Source organism: Crinia signifera, chromosome 3, assembly GCF_055691185.1.
Source record: "Crinia signifera chromosome 3, ASM5569118v1, whole genome shotgun sequence".
NCBI classification, from domain to species: domain Eukaryota; kingdom Metazoa; phylum Chordata; class Amphibia; order Anura; family Myobatrachidae; genus Crinia; species Crinia signifera.
Genome location: NC_139219.1, coordinates 134727046 through 134748539, shown reverse-complemented (window position 1 = coordinate 134748539; position 21494 = coordinate 134727046). Strand labels below are relative to the sequence as shown.

Sequence of the window (21494 nt, the reverse complement as noted above, 5' to 3'; positions counted from 1 at the left end):
ATCTTATAGAAGGTGCTAATTAAATAAAAAGTACAAATCTGAATGGTTGCCATAGGCAACATCCCATATTTAATATAAATCTCATTTTAGTAAATTTACCCTTTACCATCACTATTTGATTTCTACCGATCATTACTAAGAACTGATTTTTAGCACCATCCATTCACAGTTAAAAAGTTTTTAGATATTTTTAAGTATTCATTTATGACTTACACATCTCAAAAGCAGTTTGTCCAGTTTTCAGTCAAGAGTACCGGTACCTTATATATAACCAATTGATTATATGTGATATATCCACTTATTTGTTACCAAACTACAGATTGTTTGGTGTTTACAGTATATACACCAGCGCATCAGACAGACCTTACATTGAGAACATATAGGGCCTTATTTTGGTTCATTCTTTCTGACAAAATCCTTCTTAGATGGGCAAAACCATGTGCACTGCAGGTGGGGCAGATGTTACTTGTGCAGAGAGAATTAGATTTGGGTGGGGTTTTACTTCAAAGTGAGATCTATATTGCAGTGTAAAAATAAAGCAGTCAGTATTTTCCCTGCACAGAAACAAAATTACTCACCCAAATCTAATTCTCTCTGCACATGTTACATCTGCCCCCCCTGCAGTGCACATGGTTTTGTCCATCTAAGAAGGATTTTGTCAGAAAGAATGAACCAAAATAAGGCCCATAGCATTGTGCACTCCGCCATTCTATAATGGGAGAGCTGACATCTGACATGAGCTTTTATTTCCTTCTTTGTAGTTTCCCGTAGTATCATTGTAATATCAAGTTACTTTAGTTATACCACATGTAGCCATTTGTGGCCACTTTAATATCTATTTGATGAGACCTCCAGTGCATGATTTTTCTGAATCTTGTTTCAAATAAATATAGATAACTTCAACAGAGATGAATATAGAATTTATACTTGATACTTTATATTGAGAGGTATGAATCTTAGATGTTTCTGAATCCTATCTCATATGGATTATATATACTTTACTTTTTGTCAAAAAAAATAATAAGGGAAAAGAGAAAGAGGGAAATAGTGCAAACAACATTATATACAAAGACACAGGTATTATATTGCACACGTTCAAGAAACAGGAAAGCCATGGGACACTATACATAAAGAGACAGGTTCTATGAGTCTTCAATGAACGGATTAATGTCATAGTTCAGACCACGGGGTACCAGGGTGTCTAACATTAGGATCCAGTAGGTTTCTCTTTTTGTGAGATCTTTTTCTCTTTCTCCTCCCCTCCTGCTTTGAAAAACTTGTTCTATTCCCTTAAATTTCAAACCAGTGGAATCCCCATTGTGCACACTCTTAAACCATGGGATGCTTTCATAGAAGCATTAGTCATCACGCCTCTTAGCGATTGTATGATATGTTTGTGGCCAATTGTTGGTTAACATGTGACTGATTGCAGAATCTTCAGCTTTTCACCTTGGCCTTTTCCTGTTCTAGGAAAGTGAAAACATGTGACTGTGGCCCTTATTCTAGTTCACTCTCAGAAGCAAATTCCTTCTCAAATGGGCAGAACCATGTGCACTGCAGGTGGGGCAGATGTAACATGTAAAGAGAATTAGATTTGGGAGACTTATTTTGTTTCTGTGCAGGGAAAATACGGTTTTATTTTTACACTGCAAAATAGATCTCACTTTGAAGTAAAACCCCACCCAAATCTGATTATATCTGCACAAGTAACATCTACCCCACCTGCAGTGCACATGGTTTTGTCCATTTGAGAAGGAATTTGCTGCTGAGAGTGAATGAGAATAAGGCCCTTAACCTCTACTTTCCTTTCATAGTGTATTAACAAACAAAAACCCTGCAAATACATAGGTAATTCTATTTGTTCAGACTTTGGGGACCAAAAGAACAGCAAATAAAACCAAATGGAATCTTCAGTACCTTTAAAATGAACAGGCAGTGTAGATGGCAGACATTGGAATAGAGTCTTGGCTATGGGGTTATTAAGACCTGATCGCAGGTGTGCGAATTTGAAAGCCTGTCGATTATCAAATTACTACACATGCACAGAGAATGTAGTGTGCATGTGCAAGGCCAAACTCAGACAAAATCAGCAATTATTTTTTGGCAACTGACTGACGGGAAGCCGCCATTTGGGGTGTTAACCTGACATTTTCTGTCAGTGTCCAGAAAAAGGCATGTGTTTCCAGGGAGGGTGTGTGACGCCAGTCTTGGCCATGGTCAGCCTCTCTCTGTTGCAGAGTTTTGGAAGGGTCAGAGATACACACACTTACTCAGACTGGGAAAACCATTAGAAGATTAGTGAATTGTGAATGGATGTACAGCTGGCAGAGGACAAAAGCATTTCAGAGCAACAGCCTGAAATACAGTATATTATTGTCCAAAGCTGATATAGCATACTGTATGTTACAGTTGTCAAGGACACTACAGGTTGGTACTGAAAGTTTAAGGGATTTTCCTTCTTGCTACAGGTCAGATATATTAACAAAAGTTTATATTTATCAGAGAGGAACTCAAAGTCATGAGATTAAACAGCACCCGCTATTTCTACTTCTAGGCTTCCTGTCTGTAACGTTTCTTAAGTCATTAGTGTGACCTTGCATATATGGGTTTCATAATGTATGCAATCTCTGTCCCGTGATTAAACAGAAACAACAGTATAAGGCTCAATAAGATACACATCGGCAGCCAAATAACCCGGGAAATACCCAGCTTTTGAATCAACGGGTTATTCGGCAGCTCGCGGTCAGACCCCCCAGCACACAGAAGAGCTATTACACAGGTTTTTCGTCTGTGTGAAAGGGTGAACCTGCATCTTAAACTCCGGTTCTCCGGCCCTTGTCATATAAAGGGTCGGAGACCCGGAGTTTAGGATCCAGATTGTCCCTTTCACAAAGAAAAATTACCTGTTTATTTCATGAAATTCCTGGGTGGAACTGCTTCACCGGGGAATTTCATTTTCTGTGTAAAAGGGGTATAAACATCACCAAATATTCTATATAGACATGAAGATTTGCAGTGGTATAATAAAGCAAAAGTCAATTCTAAACAGATGGTAGGTGACCCAGTGTTGAACAATAACTCCCAGCATCAAGGCGAAACTGGGGGGGGGGGGGGGGGGGGGAGGGTGATTCGGGGGTGCACCAGACCACCAATTTGCCCAAAACATAGTTTATTAGGTACTTATGTAGTATCTGGGCGTCCGATTTTGTGATTGTATGCCTTACCTTAAGGCATACAATCAGATGCGATGCGATTCGATGCGATTTTGCATAGGTTTCAATGTTAAGAAGGTCCAGTTCATTTCCCCACTATCCAAGTGGGCATAGAGTTGATTTTTTATATAGCGTGGAGAGCGCAGCGAGCCACCGAGCCCGAAGCGTGGCGAGCGAAGCGAGCCCCGCGAGGGGACGCATATTTCTTAAAAAGTATTCTGTGTCCCCTCGCGGAGCTCGCTACGCTCGCCACGCTTCGGGCTCGGTGGCTCGCTACAGGTTTATATCCAACTCCATGCCCACTTGGATAGTGGGGAAAGGAAAAGGACCCCTTTTTCCCATTGAATTCTATGTTAAAATGGACTCAGACCATTTTAACATTGAATCCTATGGAAAAATCTTGACCATCGCATCGCATACGATTTGGTCGCATGCAATGCGATGCGATCCGATCTCTAAATCGGACGCCCAGATACTACATAAGTACCGTTTATTATTTTTATTACCCTCCGGCAATGGCGCCTGGTCATTCTGCATTTGGAGACCCACTGGGAGTCTGCTGGTTCTCCCCCACTCCCCCCCAGACACACTGAAAATGAAAGTGCAATGAAGTCAAGCATACGCCAATTAAAGACCACCTTCTCTTCTGCCTATCCCTTGCTAGATGATATACCACCCCCCTATTCCCGTATGCCAATGCCAGCCACTTTGATGGCTGGCATTGGCATATGGGAACGGGAATTGGCATAAGATGGTAATCTTGCGAAATATGATAACTTGGATGCAGTCCTTTGTATAAACAAAGATATAAATACTTGAATAAATGAATAGGAATACCTGGATGATTGACGATTGGGTGTTTGAGAATTGGATGACTGGAGACAAGATGGTTGCGGATTACCCACCAGGGTATGAGGATGAGCCGAGGATATCCCAGAAGGAGAGACAACTGAGGTGTGTGGCTCACCGGAGGCAGCAACCAGGAGATCAGAGACCAGCAGGGACAACCAGCTGGAGCACAGTGCATAGGCACTAGGATGGCCAGGAACTTCCCCTTGCTTGCAGGCTCAGGAAACAAGTTGTTCTGACACAGATGGACCTGGGCAGCTCTTCTTTATACCAAGGGAAGGACTGCCATAGGCCAACTGGTCAGAATGGGAGGGAACGTCCTGACCTGGCCAATACTGCTTACGCCCTTAACCAAGATGGCAACACCATACTCGGTGTCAGCCTCCTGACAGCCAAACGGTCGCGCCTCTTGTTTGAATCTCTGCACGCCACTCACAGCTGCATAACACCATCACTGCTCATCCGACCAGGACCCCAGCGGACACACACCAGTTGTCGACTGACACAGATGGGTGAGTACTGTACCCGACGTGCCAAGCCATGGCTGCGCATGACATCTATATATATATATATATATATATATATATATATATATATATATATATATATATATATATATATATATATATATATATATATATATATTTATATATTGTGTGGTGCACGAACAGCGCTATCCCTCACTTAGTGATTAATATAAGTGACAAATTTAACAATAATATATACAAGTGGTATTATCAACACTCCAGAATATATACTGTGTCAGCAAAAGTTTTCAAAATGGCCTAATTCCCTTAGGACCAGAAAAAACGTCTATTTGGTGGTAAAACTTCTGCGCCTTCAGTGTTGACAAGGAATAAAACTGTGACAATCCTTAATAAATTTTATATGTGTGGACCGCAACAAATAAGCAAATTCACGTGTAGTGGTGTCTTTCACTCCCAGATATTCATCCCTTTCTCCTTCCAGAATCCGCTGGAGGCGTGGAGATGTTCATGCGTTTGTATAAAAGGATGATATCAGGGTTTAAGTGAAAGAATATATATAAAACTGTGCAAAAAAGTGCTGTTTTTCTCTAAAGTGCTTAGTGCATGAGAAATACTTAAAAAGGTGAACAACGCCACCTTGTGGCTGTTATTGTTATCACACGTGTAATCACCCTGTGATAAAAAAAAGTTTTTAAAAAGAGATGGACTCACACTGGGGTTAGCTTTGTCCAGGTGTAGTTCCCGGATCCGATACGATTTGCCGGCGGTCGGGATCCCGGCGGTCGGAATCCCGACACTGGAATCCCGACCGCCGAAATCCCGACAAGGGGGGGACATGGATCGCCCCCCCTTGCGGGCTCGCTGCGCTCGCCACGCAGCGGGCCCGGTGCCTCGCTACGCTCGGCACGCTATTTTATTCTCCCTCTATGGGTGTCGTGGACACCCACGGAGGGAGAAAGTGTCGGGATTTCGGCGGTCGGGATTCCAGTGTCGGGATTCCGACCGCCGGGATCCCGACCGCCGGCAAATTAACTGCATCCCGTAGTTCCCATCAGGCTTGGTATAAAGGCCCTTAAAACCAAAAAACTCCCAACAAAGGGGAAAGCTGATAGCGTAATATTGTTTTTATAAAACACATTTATTTCAAAACAATACGCATAATAAATAAAAACAGAAACAGTAGATGGACCCGTACATTTGACATAAAATCATAAGCTTATCTGATTGTAGTCATCGGGAGTGGAGAGGTATGTATAGCCCGACCGGTTTCGTCCCTTTCCTATGTGCTGGGACTTCCTCAGGGGTTAGAGATGAGGTGACATGTATCTCATGGATATAAATAGGTTGTTACAGGTGAAGGAAATTACCTAGCGTCCGGAAGCGCTGTTTGCGCATGCGCAGGACGCTTGCGTTGTTATGGTAACCTAATGCGACTGTGCCTGGTAGTTTAGGACACTGCGCGTGCCTACCAGGCACAGTCGCATTAGGTTACCATAACAACGCAAGCGTCCTGCGCATGCGCAAACAGCGCTTCCGGACGCTAGGTAATTTCCTTCACCTGTAACAACCTATTTATATCCATGAGATACATGTCACCTCATCTCTAACCCCTGAGGAAGTCCCAGCACATAGGAAAGGGACGAAACCGGTCGGGCTATACATACCTCTCCACTCCCGATGACTACAATCAGATAAGCTTATGATTTTATGTCAAATGTACGGGTCCATCTACTGTTTCTGTTTTTATTTATTATGCGTATTGTTTTGAAATAAATGTGTTTTATAAAAACAATATTACGCTATCAGCTTTCCCCTTTGTTGGGAGTTTTTTGGTTTTAAGGGCCTTTATACCAAGCCTGATGGGAACTACACCTGGACAAAGCTAACCCCAGTGTGAGTCCATCTCTCTTTAAAAACTTTTTTTTATCACAGGGTGATTACACGTGTGATAACAATAACAGCCACAAGGTGGCGTTGTTCACCTTTTTAAGTATTTCTCATGCACTAAGCACTTTAGAGAAAAACAGCACTTTTTTGCACAGTTTTATATATATATTCTTTCACTGAAACCCTGATATCATCCTTTTATACAAACGCATGAACATCTCCACGCCTCCAGCGGATTCTGGAAGGAGAAAGGGATGAATATCTGGGAGTGAAAGACACCACTACACGTGAATTTGCTTATTTGTTGCGGTACGCACATATAAAATTTATTAAGGATTGTCACAGTTTTATTCCTTGTCAACACTGAAGGCGCAGAAGTTTTACCACCAAATAGATATAAGTGCACCCCTGCACGTCCTGATGAAAAGGTCCTGCGTGACCTTGAAATGTTGACATATGACGTATCCTTGTCACCACTAAATACATTGTCGTTTTGAAACTAAAATCCGTGAGTGCCGCCTTATTTCGGGGAGCCCCACCACAAGCCCCTGGTCTTCTTCTATATTGTCTGCGGAGGAAGGCACAGCGGTTTATTCCCTGTCGTCTGGAGTGCCGAACAAATCTACTGCTATATATATATATATTTCCGAGTGCCGCACTTCAAAGAGTTTATGTTGTTTGTTTACCACGTGAAGGCACCGGGACCCGTTTAAAGGGCTCTATTTGGTCACTAGGAGTGCCGGACCCTCGATTTTTTTTTTAATATATATATATATATATATATTATATATATATATATATATATATATATATATATATATATATATATATATATATTAGGGCGGAGTGAAAAAACTGAAATTGAGAAATTCAAAATCGGCTAGTGTGGAAAAGTTGTGACTTGACTTGAATAAGAAACGTGCAAAAGCATTTTGATCTGAGTCAACATCTTCTGTTCTGGCAAGAGGCCTGAAGTTTCACTTTTTTGGTGAAAATGACGAAAACTATGAAGATGCTCCGATCTAGTTAAAATTATGTCAGGATGTCTTAGAGTGGTTCATTAATATACTTTAGCATAGTAAAAGAGAGTACGAGATTGTCCTAGTGCAAAGTGAATGACTTTGGTGGGAGAAAAAATCCCTAATAATTGACCCATTTTCATGGTCACAATTGTGAATATTGTGTTTTCTCCTGAACGTGTTTATAATAGAAGAAGCACAAATACTCTAAATGGAATTTCGGTGACACTGTGTGAAATATAACACTGCATAATAGCCCTTAATCAGACCTGATCCCAGTACAAATTTGTTCTCAAAATGGGCAAAACAAATGCTGCATTGCAGGTGGGGCAGATGTAACGTGCTGAGAGAGTTAAATTTGGGTGGGGTGTGTTGAAAATGAAATCTAAATTACAGTGTAAAAATAATGCAGCCGGTATTTACCTTGCACAGAAACAAAATAACTCACACAAATCTAAAGGTGGCCATACATCTACAGATCGATTGTCAGATTGGGCCGGTTGGAACAAACAGCTGGTAATATCTGAATGACAGTTTTTCAGCATTTCAAAGCAAATGATCAACTGTCATTTGCTCTCAACTTTTACCAGGATTTTGTTCCAACCAGACAGATCAGACAATAAATCTGTAGATGTATGGCCACCTTAAATATCTCTGCACATGTTACTTCTGCCCCACCTGCAGTCCAGCATTTTTTTGCCCATTTTGAGAACAAATTTGTACTGCGATCAGGTCTGATTAAGGGCCATTATGCAGTGTTATATTTCACACAGTGTCACTGAAATACATGAAATTGGATTTATGCTGCTCTCTTTGCAGTGCATATACAAAGATAGACAATCCTGTGTATATAAATAAGAAATAACTGTTGCAGTCTGTTATTGAAAAACAGTAACTGTAAAGGCCCATACACACTTGACGATTTTCACCTGAAAATCGGTCAAAACAGCAGTTTTGAGCGATTTTCCGCTGAAAATCGCCTAGTGTGTATGCCTCCCAGATTGCAGACTAGCGATGATGCGCGCTCCCGCATCATCGCTGTCAAAGTCTTTAATCTGCTGGTTTTACTGATTTATTCAGCCATCATCTCTGTGTGTGTACGCCGGGCTGCCGGGCTAAAGATTAGCCACTTTGAGCCTGCGTACCGCCCCGCCGCCCCGCCGCCTCCCCCTGCTCCTTCCCCCCTCCCCCAGCACGCACCTGTATTCCGGGCGGCTGCAGTACTCCTCCTAATGCCCGCAATTTCGTCTGGCTGCTGGGCACCCCTCCGCCGGCAGGTCCTCCCGTTCTTCCACGATCATGTCTGCCTGGCTGCCCCCGCAGCAGCTTCCAGGGTCCCCAGCCGCTGCCTCCTCATATGTTAAAAAAAAAGCAGTTGTTAAAACGTTTATAAAATGAGACCACTGCCACCAATGTGAGATTGCCCACAAGTGTATTTATATTATAGATATATATATCTATATATATATATATATATATATATATATATAGATATCTATATATCTATATAGATATCTATATATCTATATATATATATATATCTATATATATTATATTTATAGATAATAAATATATATATATATATATATATATACATAAATATATCTATAATATAAATACACTTGTGGGCAATCTCACATTGGTGGCAGTGGTCTCATTTTATAAACGTTTTAACAACTGCTTTTTTTTTTAACATATGAGGAGACAGCGGCTGGGGACCCTGGAAGCTGCTGCGGGGGTGCGGGGGCATCCAGGCAGACATGTCAGGTGGGCGTGTGGCCGGAAGGACCTGCGGGCATTAGGAGGGGTGCCCAGCAGCCTGACGAAATTGTGGCCATTCGGAGGGGTACTGTAGCCGGAATTTAGGTGCATGCTGGGGGAGGGGGGAGGGAGCAGGGGGAGACGGCGGGGCGGCACGCGGGCTGAAAGTGGCTAATCTATCAGCCCGTGCTGCGTACACACATAATCCAATAGACCGGCGGGTACTTGTGTAGTTTCACGGCGCCACTAAATCGCATGCGATTTAATACCTGTTCATATCCCCACTATCCGCCGTAGTGGATAGTCGGGAAATAAAGAAGTATTAAATTGCGTTTGATATTGCATGCAAAATCGCATTTCTCCGAATATACTCCGCCCAGCGATCAATTCTGAATCAGGACCCAAAAACTGAAATGCACAGAATAATATGGCCCCTTCTCCCACCCTTGGAAATCAAACCCAGCCCATTATGTAAATAGCCTTTTACATGAAAGATTTTCAGCAAAGTCTTTCACCTCCTGAACATCTCTTGCTCTTTTGGGAAAATCGATCAGTGTGTACGCACTACTTTGGTGACAGATATATCTATCAAAGATTTTGGCAAAGTCTTTTGAAATGAAAATCTTCAAGTGTGTATGGGCCTTTACAATAAGTATTACAAGTAAGTGTAAACTGTCTAATGTATCATTTTACATATCACTTCTGTTTATTGACAAAAAAACAGTGTTGCATCCCCTATACTGGGAACATGATTGGGCTGCATTACAGCATATAATTATGCCAAAGATAAGCCAATATATTAACTGTTAAATACGTTGAAGTGTATTATGATGTAATAAATTGTAAGCTTGCAGCAGGGCCCTCTAACCCCCAAGTCTGTCTGTCATTACCCAGTTTGTTTTATCACTGTCTACTATTGTAAAGCGTAAAGGAATCTGCTGAGCTATATAAGAAACTGTAAATAAATAAATAAACAAATACATCTAATGTTTAGGGGGAAAAAAAACAAGAACATTGATTCAAAAAATAACAGGTTAATCATTCTATGAGTGGTGTCCAGCAGTACATATATGCCAATCACTGTGTTCATTTCTAGGCAGCAGGGCCGTCTTAACAGCAGTGTGGGCACCTGGGCAAAGCAATGCACTGGGGCCCTTACCCATTCTCCCCTCCTAGGGGTGGGGGGTGGTATCAGCAGCAGCTTTGATGTCCCACGGGTGGCAGGGGGTGCTCTATCTTCCATTCAACATGTAGGACCTGGAGCAGTAACTTCTGCTAATTACTTCTTTACTGCACAGGTGGTGGGAGGGTGAACACTAACGTGTTTAGGGGGCACTGAGCTGTATGAAGGGTAGGGGGTGTTTTATACACAGGGGACGGTTGGATAATGGAGTGGGCTTAATATTCGTCATTTTCCAGTGGAAGGGCACCTTGTTTGACTGCAGATATCGCCATTATCTGGAAATAGATTTCTTAGCCTAGTATAAAAACCTAGAGTCCCAACTTTCAGGAGGTGCTGGGAACTTGGGTATCAGAGATCAGGAGCCAGAGCAATCCATTGACAAAAATATAAAACTACACCAGACGTTTGGAGCTGGAGCAGGGACCGGCTGCTTGAAGGCTGATATCTCTGGTTCTGGGCATGATAGAGACAAGCCGCTAGTGTCAGAGAGAACCTGAGAAATATGACTGGAAATTGTAATTAACAGGTCGGATGTGGACTGCTGCTTTGAAGTTGGATATCTGCAGTTCCCCAGGGCCGATTTTCGAAATTTTGGTATCCCTGGAAAAAGGGGATCCTCAGCTATCAACATACAGCCCTTATATGCCAGGGGCCCCTGGGCAAGTGCCCATTAAGCCCATACAAAAAGACAGCCCTGCTAGGCAGGATTGATCAGCAATACTTATTACAGCATAATGCACTTTAATGTATTTAACTGTTAATATATTGGCTTATCTTTGGTATAATTATATGCTGTAATGCAGCTGCAGGTGGGGCAGATGTAACATGTGCAGAGGGAGTTAATGTGGCCATACATCTACAGGTTTATTGTCCGATCTGTCTGTTTGGAACAAAATACTGGTAATGGATGAGAGCACTTTGCTTTGAAATGCTGGAAAACTGCCAAAAACTGTCATTCAGATATTACCAGGTATTTGTTCCAACCAGCCAGATCTGACAATCGATCTGTAGATGTATGGCCACCTTTAGATTTGTGTTGAGTTATTTTGTTTCTGTGCAGGGTAAATACCTGCTGCAATTTAGATTTCAGTTTCAACACACCCCACCCAAATTTAACTCTCTTAGCACGTTACATCTGCCCCACCTGCAATGCAGCATTTGTTTTGCCCATTTTGAGAACAAATTTGTACTGGGATCAGGTCTGATTAAGGGCTATTATGCAGTGTTATATTTCACACAGTGTCAATGAAATTCAATTTAGAGTATTTGTGCTTCTATTATAAACACGTTCAGGAGAAAACACACAATATTCACAATTGTGACCATGAAAATGGGTCAATTATTAGGGATTTTTTCTCCCACCAAAGTCATTCACTTTGCACTAGGACAAGCTCGTACTCTCTTTTACTATGCTAAAGTATATTAATGAACCACTCTAAGACATCCTGACATAATTATAACTAGATCGGAGGATCTTCATAGTTTTCGTCATTTTCACCAAAAAAGTGAAACTTCAGGCCTCTTGCCAGAACAGAAGATGTTGACTCAGATCAAAATGCTTTTGCACGTTTCTTATTCAAGTCAAGTCACAACTTTTCCACACTAGCCGATTTTGAATTTCTCAATTTCAGTTTTTTCACTCCGCCCTAATATATATATATATATATATATATATATATATATATATATATATATATATATATTAAAAAAAAAATCGAGGGTCCGGCACTCCTAGTGACCAAATAGAGCCCTTTAAACGGGTCCCGGTGCCTTCACGTGGTAAACAAACAACATAAACTCTTTGAAGTGCGGCACTCGGAAATAAGCGGTATAGACAGGGTCTCCGCAACGTTTCAGTTTAATCAAAAACGGTTTTCAAGCTAACATGTGAAATAAGTGACTTACCTAAATACCATTGCTTGCTACCTCACCCGGCGAAGGAGCCCGCCTCCGGAGCGCATTGTCTGTCGGCGTCGCCACTGCCGATGACGTCACCCCGTCGGCCCGGCTTCCCCGTCTGGAGCGGTGATCCTGTTGCTAAGCAACAGGACGCTGCAAGTACAAAAACATATGAACATACAATACGGACATAAACCAAAATAGTGCATATACAAATACAAGCAGACCAGATGGAGCAATACTGGCACGCTATTCCTGATCCATACAGTAGTAAGATAAAGCTATTAAGTGTGCTTTTTATAGGAAGCAACCATACGAGATCTGTTCATTCAAACCTTTTGGTTGAATGGTGTCAAGTCTTGTCTTGCGATCCAGCGGCTCTCACACAAGATCGCAAGACTGGACACCAACCAAAAGGTTTGAATAAACAGATCTCGTATGGTTGCTTCCTATAAAAAAGCACACTTAATAGCTTTATCTTACTACTGTATGGATCAGGGATAGCCTGCCAGTATTGCTCCATCTGGTCTGCTTGTATTTGTATATGCACTATTTTAATTTATGTCCGTATTGTATGTTCATATGTTTTTGGTACTTGTGTAGTTTTTACGGCGCCACCGCGCGCACAGTCTCTCATGACACTTGGCAGCTTGCCAGACTCTGTGTTTACTGAGCGCGTGCCGCTCTAGATATAATGTACGTTATCAGCATAGCGCTGGCAGCAGCAGCGCGCGCTGCCCAGCACTGACAGGTCAATGTGGTACTTGTAGTTGCACAGTGGACACCCCGGCACACCGCTAACGAATGGGGTGTCCCAAATGCAGACGCTAAAATTTAGATGCTAAAGCGTCTGAATCTAGACTCCCTGCAAACCAATAAGAAGGGGGCACCTAAATTTAGACTCTAAAGCGTCTAGATTTAGTAGGGATTAGGGGTACATAGGGGTGCACTGTGCAAAACACTCTTAAACCTGTTCACAATGACACTAGTCGACGTAACAGCTGTCGACCTTGTTAATTCCACTATCCACGCCAGACCGAAGCGTGGCGAGCGCAGCGAGCCCCGCGAGGGGACGCAGTACGTGTTCGACCGACCTTTTCATACCCCCACTATCCACGTTGGCGTGGAGTTGTTTTATAAAGTGTGGCGAGCGCAGCGAGCCACCGAGCCCGAAGCGTGGTGAGCGCAGCAAGCGCCGCGCATAACTTCACAGTTATACGGGTCCGGTCGCCACGCTTCGGGCTCAGTGGCTCGCCACACTTTATAAAATCAACTCCACGCCGACGTGGATAGTGGGGGTATGAAAAGGTCGGTTGGACGCGTACCGCGTCTGCTCGCCACGCTTCGGGGGTGGCGTGGATAGTGGAATTATCAAGGCCGACAGCTGTTACGTCGACTAGTGTCATTGTGAACAGGTTTAAGAGTGTTTTGCACAGTGCACCTCTATGTACCCCTACACCCTACTAAATTCCGATGCTTTAGCGTCTAAATTTAGGTGCCCCCTTCTTAGCGGTTTGCAGGGAGTCTAGATTCAGACGCTTTAGCGTCTAAATTTTAGCGTCTGCATTTGTGACACCCCGTTCGTTAGCGGTGTGCCGGGGTGTCCACTGTGGAACTACAAGTACCACAATGACCTATATATATATGTCTCTGGTCGGTCCGGCACTCCTGCTGTGTCAGGTACAACTGCTCTGGTGCCCCCCGCAGAATAGGTTAATACAGTAGTGGGTAGGCAGTGGCACTCGGGAGTCTTGAATGGTGGAAAAAAAGTTTTTTAATGCTAAAACGCTGACATCTCAATTCCCAACGTTTCGGGGTCAAACTCGCCATGTTTTCAAGGTGAGAGCAAAGGCCTTTGATAAAGTCATCTGTGGATGACGAACCGCGTTAGGCGTACACTACCTACTGGACCTTTGTGGATTACAAATATATCTTCACCATATTCTTGCTTGGACCAGCTCTACTCTTTGAACGAAGTCACTGGATTTACAATCAAAAGACACCACCACCTGCTAAATTCTTGAAGCCCTCCATTCCGTGAGACGTGTGCCACCTTTCCTCACGACGGGAGTATCTAACACCAGGCTACAAGTCAGGTTTATGGACACCCGCCAATCCAGCACTTCCATTTAAAAACAAGAGAGCGATATCGGGAACAAGTGAGACTTTTTCCATCTATTTATCTCCACATCCAGGTCCCATGTAGGGGTGATTATTGTCTTTTATTGATTTTTACCTTATATACGGTGTTTTATATGATATGTTATATTAAAATATTAATGTAATACCCAATTGGTCAATATATTCATAATTTTTAAATTAGATAGCGCTCCACCACCCACATTTTTTCTTTTTCAGCTCCAGCTATATAGGGGCCTTACCACCCCCAGGTGTGAGCAGCTTGGCAACATCCACTCTTCTCTCTAAAGCGCCCGATATATTCTCTGCCATCCAGGTGGTAGAGTATATAACCTTTTTCTTCTAAACTATATCGAGGACTGTGAGTCAAAGGCCGGCACCGGAGCAATACACAGCTTTCCACAATTTAGGAGTGCCGGGTTTCTATATATATATATATATATATATATATATATATATATATATATATATATATATATATATATATATATATATATATATATATATATATATATATATATATATATATATATATATATATATATATATATATATATATATATATATATATATATATATATATATATATATATATATGAGAGAGTGGAGAGCGCCAGATGTTTACCAACCACCTTGATGATATGTACAGTGCAAAAAACACAGAATACAATAAAAAACAGATTTTTATTAAAAATTAGATTATCATATCAGGATTTCATCTTTTGAATGCAGTTTCAATTGGGTTATTGAAACTGCATTCAAAAGATGAAATCCTGATATGATCATCTAATTTTTAATAAAAATCCATTTTTTATTGTATTCTGTGTTTTTTGCACTGTACATATCATCAAGGTGTTTGGTAAACCTCTGGCGCTCTCCACTCTCTCTTCTTTTTCCTTTGTTGCATTGCATCTCCCACTAACAGGGGGGATCTGTGGAGTAGCTGCCATACTGTATTGGGCGCTCCTTTGGGTCACTCTTTGTATATATATATATATATATATATATATATATATATATATATATATATATATATATATATATATATATATATATATATATATATATATATATATATATATATATATATATATATATATATATATATAGAGATTTATATATATACATATATACACACACACATACATACACATATATACACATATATATGTGTGTGTATAGTGTATGGTAGAATATTTTTCAGGGCACCCCTAGGCCAAAGTTGGTTACCAAGAATAATAAGAAAAAATATGTAATGAAATAAGTTGTGCTTAAATGTCATCCTTAGGTCCAGTTCTGTGGTGAGGAACACGATTCACTTCTATTTCCTCACATTTTATAATTGGAAGCCCCAAGCACTGATTTTGCCTTTTTCATTGGCCATAAATAATTTGAATTGGTTCCGTACCACCAACCTGAGGCACCCCTGCAAGTGCTCCGAGGCACCCCGGGGAGCCTAGGCACACAGTTTGGGAACCACTGGTGTATGGGAGCTACATGACTACAGTACATGGCATTTCCCCCACCTCCTTCACTTCTAATAGGCCATTTACAGTTCCAAGCACATGATACCCTTAATCTGGAATACAACACAGATACTTTAACCATACTTGCCTACCCTCCTGGAATGGCCGGGAGTCTCCCAAAAATCGGGTCCACCTGCCAGCCCCCCGGAAGGGTTGGCAAGGCTTCCACATTCCCCCCAGAGCCCCTGCTCCCCCCCGGAGCTGGGGAAAGAAGTGCCATAAATCGCGGGTCCGAGGGAGGGGGTGGGACTAAAATGATGCAAATCGCGTTATTTCACATATTTTTGCGTGGTTTGGGGGCAGGGCTTTGATACGGCAGCCTTGTCCCCGCGCTGCACATTTTGTTGTCCTCTCCGGGCGTCTCCCTGAGTGGGACATTGAAAAATTCGGCAAGTAGGACTTTAACCTCTAGAACCTGGAGAGACATACCCTATGATGAGGTTACTTGGACATGGTTTGTAAGCCCATACATAATATTGCCCCAAATTATGCAAAGAACCTTTATTTAAGTGCAAAATGTATTATAATACTAATGAGTAATGTTTGATTAGTGCACCTGCATTCTTTATCTTTGTGTGTGACACTACACGTCCAGGCAGTGGCAGGAATTGCAAAGGCCAGCTCTTATTTCATGTGTGGAACAAAATACATTGGGCGGGATGTACCGCCAGTGCTTTTTTATATTTCACATGCTAAATATTCATATTTATACAGTATATGGTGATTCTATTTTATGCAACACAATTGTATTATGTGTATTTCCAGTCGTCACATCATACTGGAAGTTAATCATTGAATAATTGGCACTATAGCCGTGCATAACAATGAAAGCATTCATTAACAAGTGGTAGAAGGTTGGACTGTCATGTGACATTTACACCTTGCACCTCTGCACATTTTCCTACCTCACCACAACGTTTGCTGGTTTAACCATTTACGTGCATTGGTAAAAAAAATCGAAAAATAAAAATAATCAGTTTGCCATCATTGCTTTGTAATTTGGACCTTATGACTCTTATGGATAAGTAACTACCCTTATGTAAGATGCTTATGTTACAAAATACTTTTTAACCTGAAAATTAAAGCAGAACTCATTCATAGAGACTTTGGTGGTGTAACTAAAATAAAGTATGATCAAATATAAATATGTGCTATAATTATAGGCATGTCAGTGTTACTCTGATATAGGAGGTCATTCTGGTTGATTAAAGCCAACTAAACGCCACCTGCAGGAATGCCCGCCCCCTGCTGGACGGTGAATGTCCCCACAAACATCCATTTGCAGCCTTACGTGTGGGACAGAAATCATTTGACGGTCGCCGGCCATCGAATGATTTCTGTAGCACTCGCAAATCTAAGTCACTCTACGGTGAATCAGATTTGAGGTACTCTGCTACGTGAACAGGGCGGGCAGCTGACATCCAGTAATGGAAGGCAGGTAGCCACCCATTCCCATGGGGACACCCGGTGGTTTACTGGGCGCACCTAACATTTTCGTGGGTATGCTTCCAGCACGGCTCTTGCATGCCCCACCCACTGCAAGTCCCTCAGAGACTTTGCATGCGCAGGCCTTTACCATCGGGGTGAAACAACAAGAATGACCTTCATAGAGTGTACAGTTCCTCAAAAGATCCAATTGCCAAAGTGTGTAGCGGTATACACATGTTTTATAATGGTTGCTACATAGAATCTAAAGTGATCCCAACTTTACAACCCTGCCTACACCCTAACCATAACCCTTCCCCCTAACCCTAACCTAGTGCCAAAGCCAACCCCTTCCTGTGGCCTATCCCTTAACAGCCTATGGACTACTTACAATAGGCTGCCGGCTGACAGGATTCCAGCAACTGCAATTTCAGAGATGCCAGAATTCGAGCACTGGTGAGAATTCTTGCACCCGGACTTCAACTGTTGGAACAGTGACCATATGCTAAATGTACCCCCCCCCCCCCAGGCATTATCTTAGTATTGTCCAGAGCAAGTTCCATGCTGAGCCTTGTCTTTATGTAGTCATCGACTTGCAAACCTTAAAACACTCACCACCACTTAAACACTTTTAAAGATTTTTGGTTCTAAATAATGGTGCTCGTGTCTACTGGGTTTACCATAACTGGTCTTTGGTTTGTCCAGGACCATAGTTTCTTACCATCTGATTTGAGCTTCGTATCTGTTTGTCCAACTGTATATCCTAGTCTGACCTCTCTCACCCATTATTGGTCACTAGTTAGGAGTACAAGGCCTATGAGAAACAGAATCAATTTGTACATTTATGGGCATCATATAATATTTTCTTTTTCTTCCTCTATTCTTATGATAACAGTAGTCAGATTTTAAAGGGTAATCAATCCATTTCAGTGGGATGAATATGTAATATGCGCAAAATTTACAAGTTAATGATTCACCCAGTTCCTCTACTAGAACACTACCAGATTTAGTGTGCAAGGTAGACATCATACATTTAATACATTTTCCTTTCTGTCTTCCATGCCCCCACAGGGGCAAAAATGGAGAGCTGCAGGCATAGACCATACTGATTCTCCAAACTGTGAGACCACTGCTTCCCTTAGTATATTATCATGGGACTCCAGGATCAAGACAAATCTGGATGGAAAGACAAAAGGTGGCGCCTCATAGTGTAATTTCCAGATCGTCATAAAAACATTGGACTTGTGCCAATAACTTCCTCAGTGTGGGCTTAAAAAACTTTTCTGGGAGTGGTGACAACAACATCAACGCACAGCCGCTACTGCCCTGTTATAGTTTAAGGCCAGTGTTTCTCCTATTATTAACATTATGTGGTTTTTAAGCCCACACTGAGTTATTGGTATGAGTACAATGTTTATGACAAGCTGGAATTTACCTGTTTTGTAATATTAAAAGTGTTAATACACTTTTTACAATTTTACTAATGGAGCAAATGCAGGTCCTCATGCTGGCACTTGTTGTTCGACAAACATTACCATACCCGGACAGGCTTGCTGGGACCATTGAGGTATAACCAGTCTGGATACAAAAATGAGACCTAGCTGTTAAAAAAAATGTACTAAAGTCTCTAAAAATGAAAAGAGGTGATATTACCATTTTGTGCAATGCTAATGTGTTACACATCTTGAAGCTGTTCCTGTCTACCAAATATAATTGCTGCAGCCATGGAAACAGCCGCCATTTTATGTGCGTCCTCACGAAAAACATCAGCCGCCCACCCTGTCTTCGTCCCAGCGGCCACAAATATAAGTAAGTTGAGACTGACTTATATTTGCGAAGGCAGGAGAAGTCATTCCATTCATATGGTTTGGAGGGGAAATGGGGGCTTGGTGGGTATTCGTACGGGCGCCGGGTGCCGTTACATGGCTTGCTAAGCAGCGAATTTTCGCTGCTTAGCGAGTCAATAAGAATCACAGGTACTTGTTTCCTAGCACGGTGCCCATCGCATACCTTAATTAGTGGTATGCGATGGGACCCGATTTTTGGGTCCTAAGAGCCGCACTGTACAATTTTAATATTGCATTGCATACCATTACAATGGCATGCAATGCGATTTCTAAATGTACAGGCACCCTGATAGCTGACTACTATGTTAAATGCACCCCCATTTTCAACGCCAACCCGAAGCGTGGCCTTCATACCCCCACTATCCACGTCGGCATTGAGTTTATTTTATATAGTGTGACAAGCGTAGCGAGCCACCGAGCCCGAAGCGTGGCGAGTGCAGCAAGCCCCACGAGGGGACGTGGAATACATGTGAAGTTATCCGCGTCCCCTCGCCTCGCTGCGCTCGCCACACTATATGAAATCAACTCCACGTCGACGTGGATAGTGGGGGTATGAAAAGGTCGGAGGACGTGTACCGCCGCCGCTCGCCACGCTTCGGGTTGGCGTTAATTGTGGTGGTGGCGTTAACAATGAGGGTGCATATAACATACTAATAACTTATCTGGGTGCATGTACAATTAAATCATCTTTTTGATCGCATGCCTTCTTGTCGCATGTGATGCGATCAAAACGATGTAATAAGATTAAAATTGTGGGCGCCGTACTAGGAAACAGGGTACCGAATCACCCCCCTAGTTTGCCTAAATTAAGGATAGAGTTATACTATATTGTGATTAACTGAGCCCATACAGTGGATCAGATAAAGTCTTGGTCTTTATTTTGCATAGCAGTTAAACAGCATACCACATAATCAGCAAAGTAATGGAGGTTTCAGCGCTTGCAGAATAAAGGTCACAGCATAAAGGTGGCCATACACACGCAGATTTATCTGCAGATCTGTCTGGTTGGAACAAAAACATGGTTATGGATGAGAGCAAATGACAGTTGACCATTTGCTTGGAAATGCTGGAAAACTGACAAACTGTCACTAATCCATAACCATGTTTTTGTTCCAACCAGCCAGATCTGAAGATAAATCTTACTAGTGTATGGGCACCTTAATACTAGTACCTCAGAAAGCTCCAGTGGTCCCTACTGGCCTATCACTTGGGCAACTAATCCACCATCAAATATTTTTCTTCTGCCCTGGAAACACTTAAAATCAAGAGAACACAGGTGCTGCTGATTATACAAGCTTGCTTCTGCTACTGCTCCTGGTCTGGATCCTCTATTACTCTCATGTGGAGAGATGCTGCCTCTGCCACAGTATGTACAGGGCCGGCGCTGGCCGCTCAGCAGCTCCTGCAAAGCAGGGAGGCGCCATGCTTCAAAGGCGCACTCTCCCTGCTCTGCTGCTAAAGCTGCCTCAGCCCGGCCCCTCGCCTTCACTGCCTGCATGCCGCCCGCAGCGCTTGTCTGACAGCGCCGGGCGGCAGTATGAAGTACTGGAGAGTGGAGAGATGGAAGCAGCTCCCTGCGTGCGCCCCGCTGGGTGCGCACACAAACACACTCCGAGTCTCCGACTAGTCCTACAAACTAGTCCGCCTCCTGCCTCCTATCATGTAACAGCAACGTGCGGTCACGTGACTCACGGCTGTTCCCTCCCCCTGCACCAGTCTCCGTACAGTAGTACAGCAGCCTGGGTCATTACATTTTTCAGAAGTGTAAATAGCCAGCCAGCCAGCAGAGGGCGCTGGCCAGCTCGGATACTGCAAGCTGCCAGACACCACTCGCTGGTTCAACTCGGAGGAGCTGATCAGAACAGAGAGGAACGTTCCAGCCTGGGCTAGGAATGGTGAGTATAACATGGCTAGGCTCTGGGTGGACTTTCTCCCCAGTAAGTACATGACTTTTTCCCTGCTGGGTTTCTTGTAAAATAGTTAATCTCTCCTGTCCTGAATTTAGCCAGCCTCCGAGATGTATGTATTACAGTACCTGAGCTTCATGGAGGTGGACAGGTCTTACAGGCAGGACAGGAGGACTACAGGTCCCATCATGCCCCTACATTAGGATTGTAATGCAGCTGATTTTACACACAGGATAGTGAGGATGTTATTCTTACTTGCCTGGTCCCATCCTCCCCTCTGCGGGTCAGCAGGCTCAATCAGCTTTCCGGCAGCCATGTGCCAGGTTTAAGCATTCGCTGTTACCCTGAATTT

General features: G+C 42.7%; 1 protein-coding gene across 4 annotated transcripts in view; it reads right to left on the bottom strand.

The window, feature by feature from the left end:
• TAGAP (T cell activation RhoGTPase activating protein) overlaps nt 1-21494 on the bottom strand; it is a 111861-nt gene that overhangs the window by 45018 nt on the left and 45349 nt on the right. The window contains exon 3 of one of the 4 annotated variants that reach the window (XM_083176566.1): nt 18110-18151. The exons of 2 other annotated variants lie outside the window; for them this stretch is intronic. In XM_083176566.1, coding sequence (XP_083032692.1) covers nt 18110-18151 — 42 coding nt within the window. Of the gene's footprint in view, nt 1-18109; nt 18203-21494 lie in introns of all 4 variants that reach the window. One more of the 4 variants, XM_083176568.1, reaches the window with a different exon arrangement.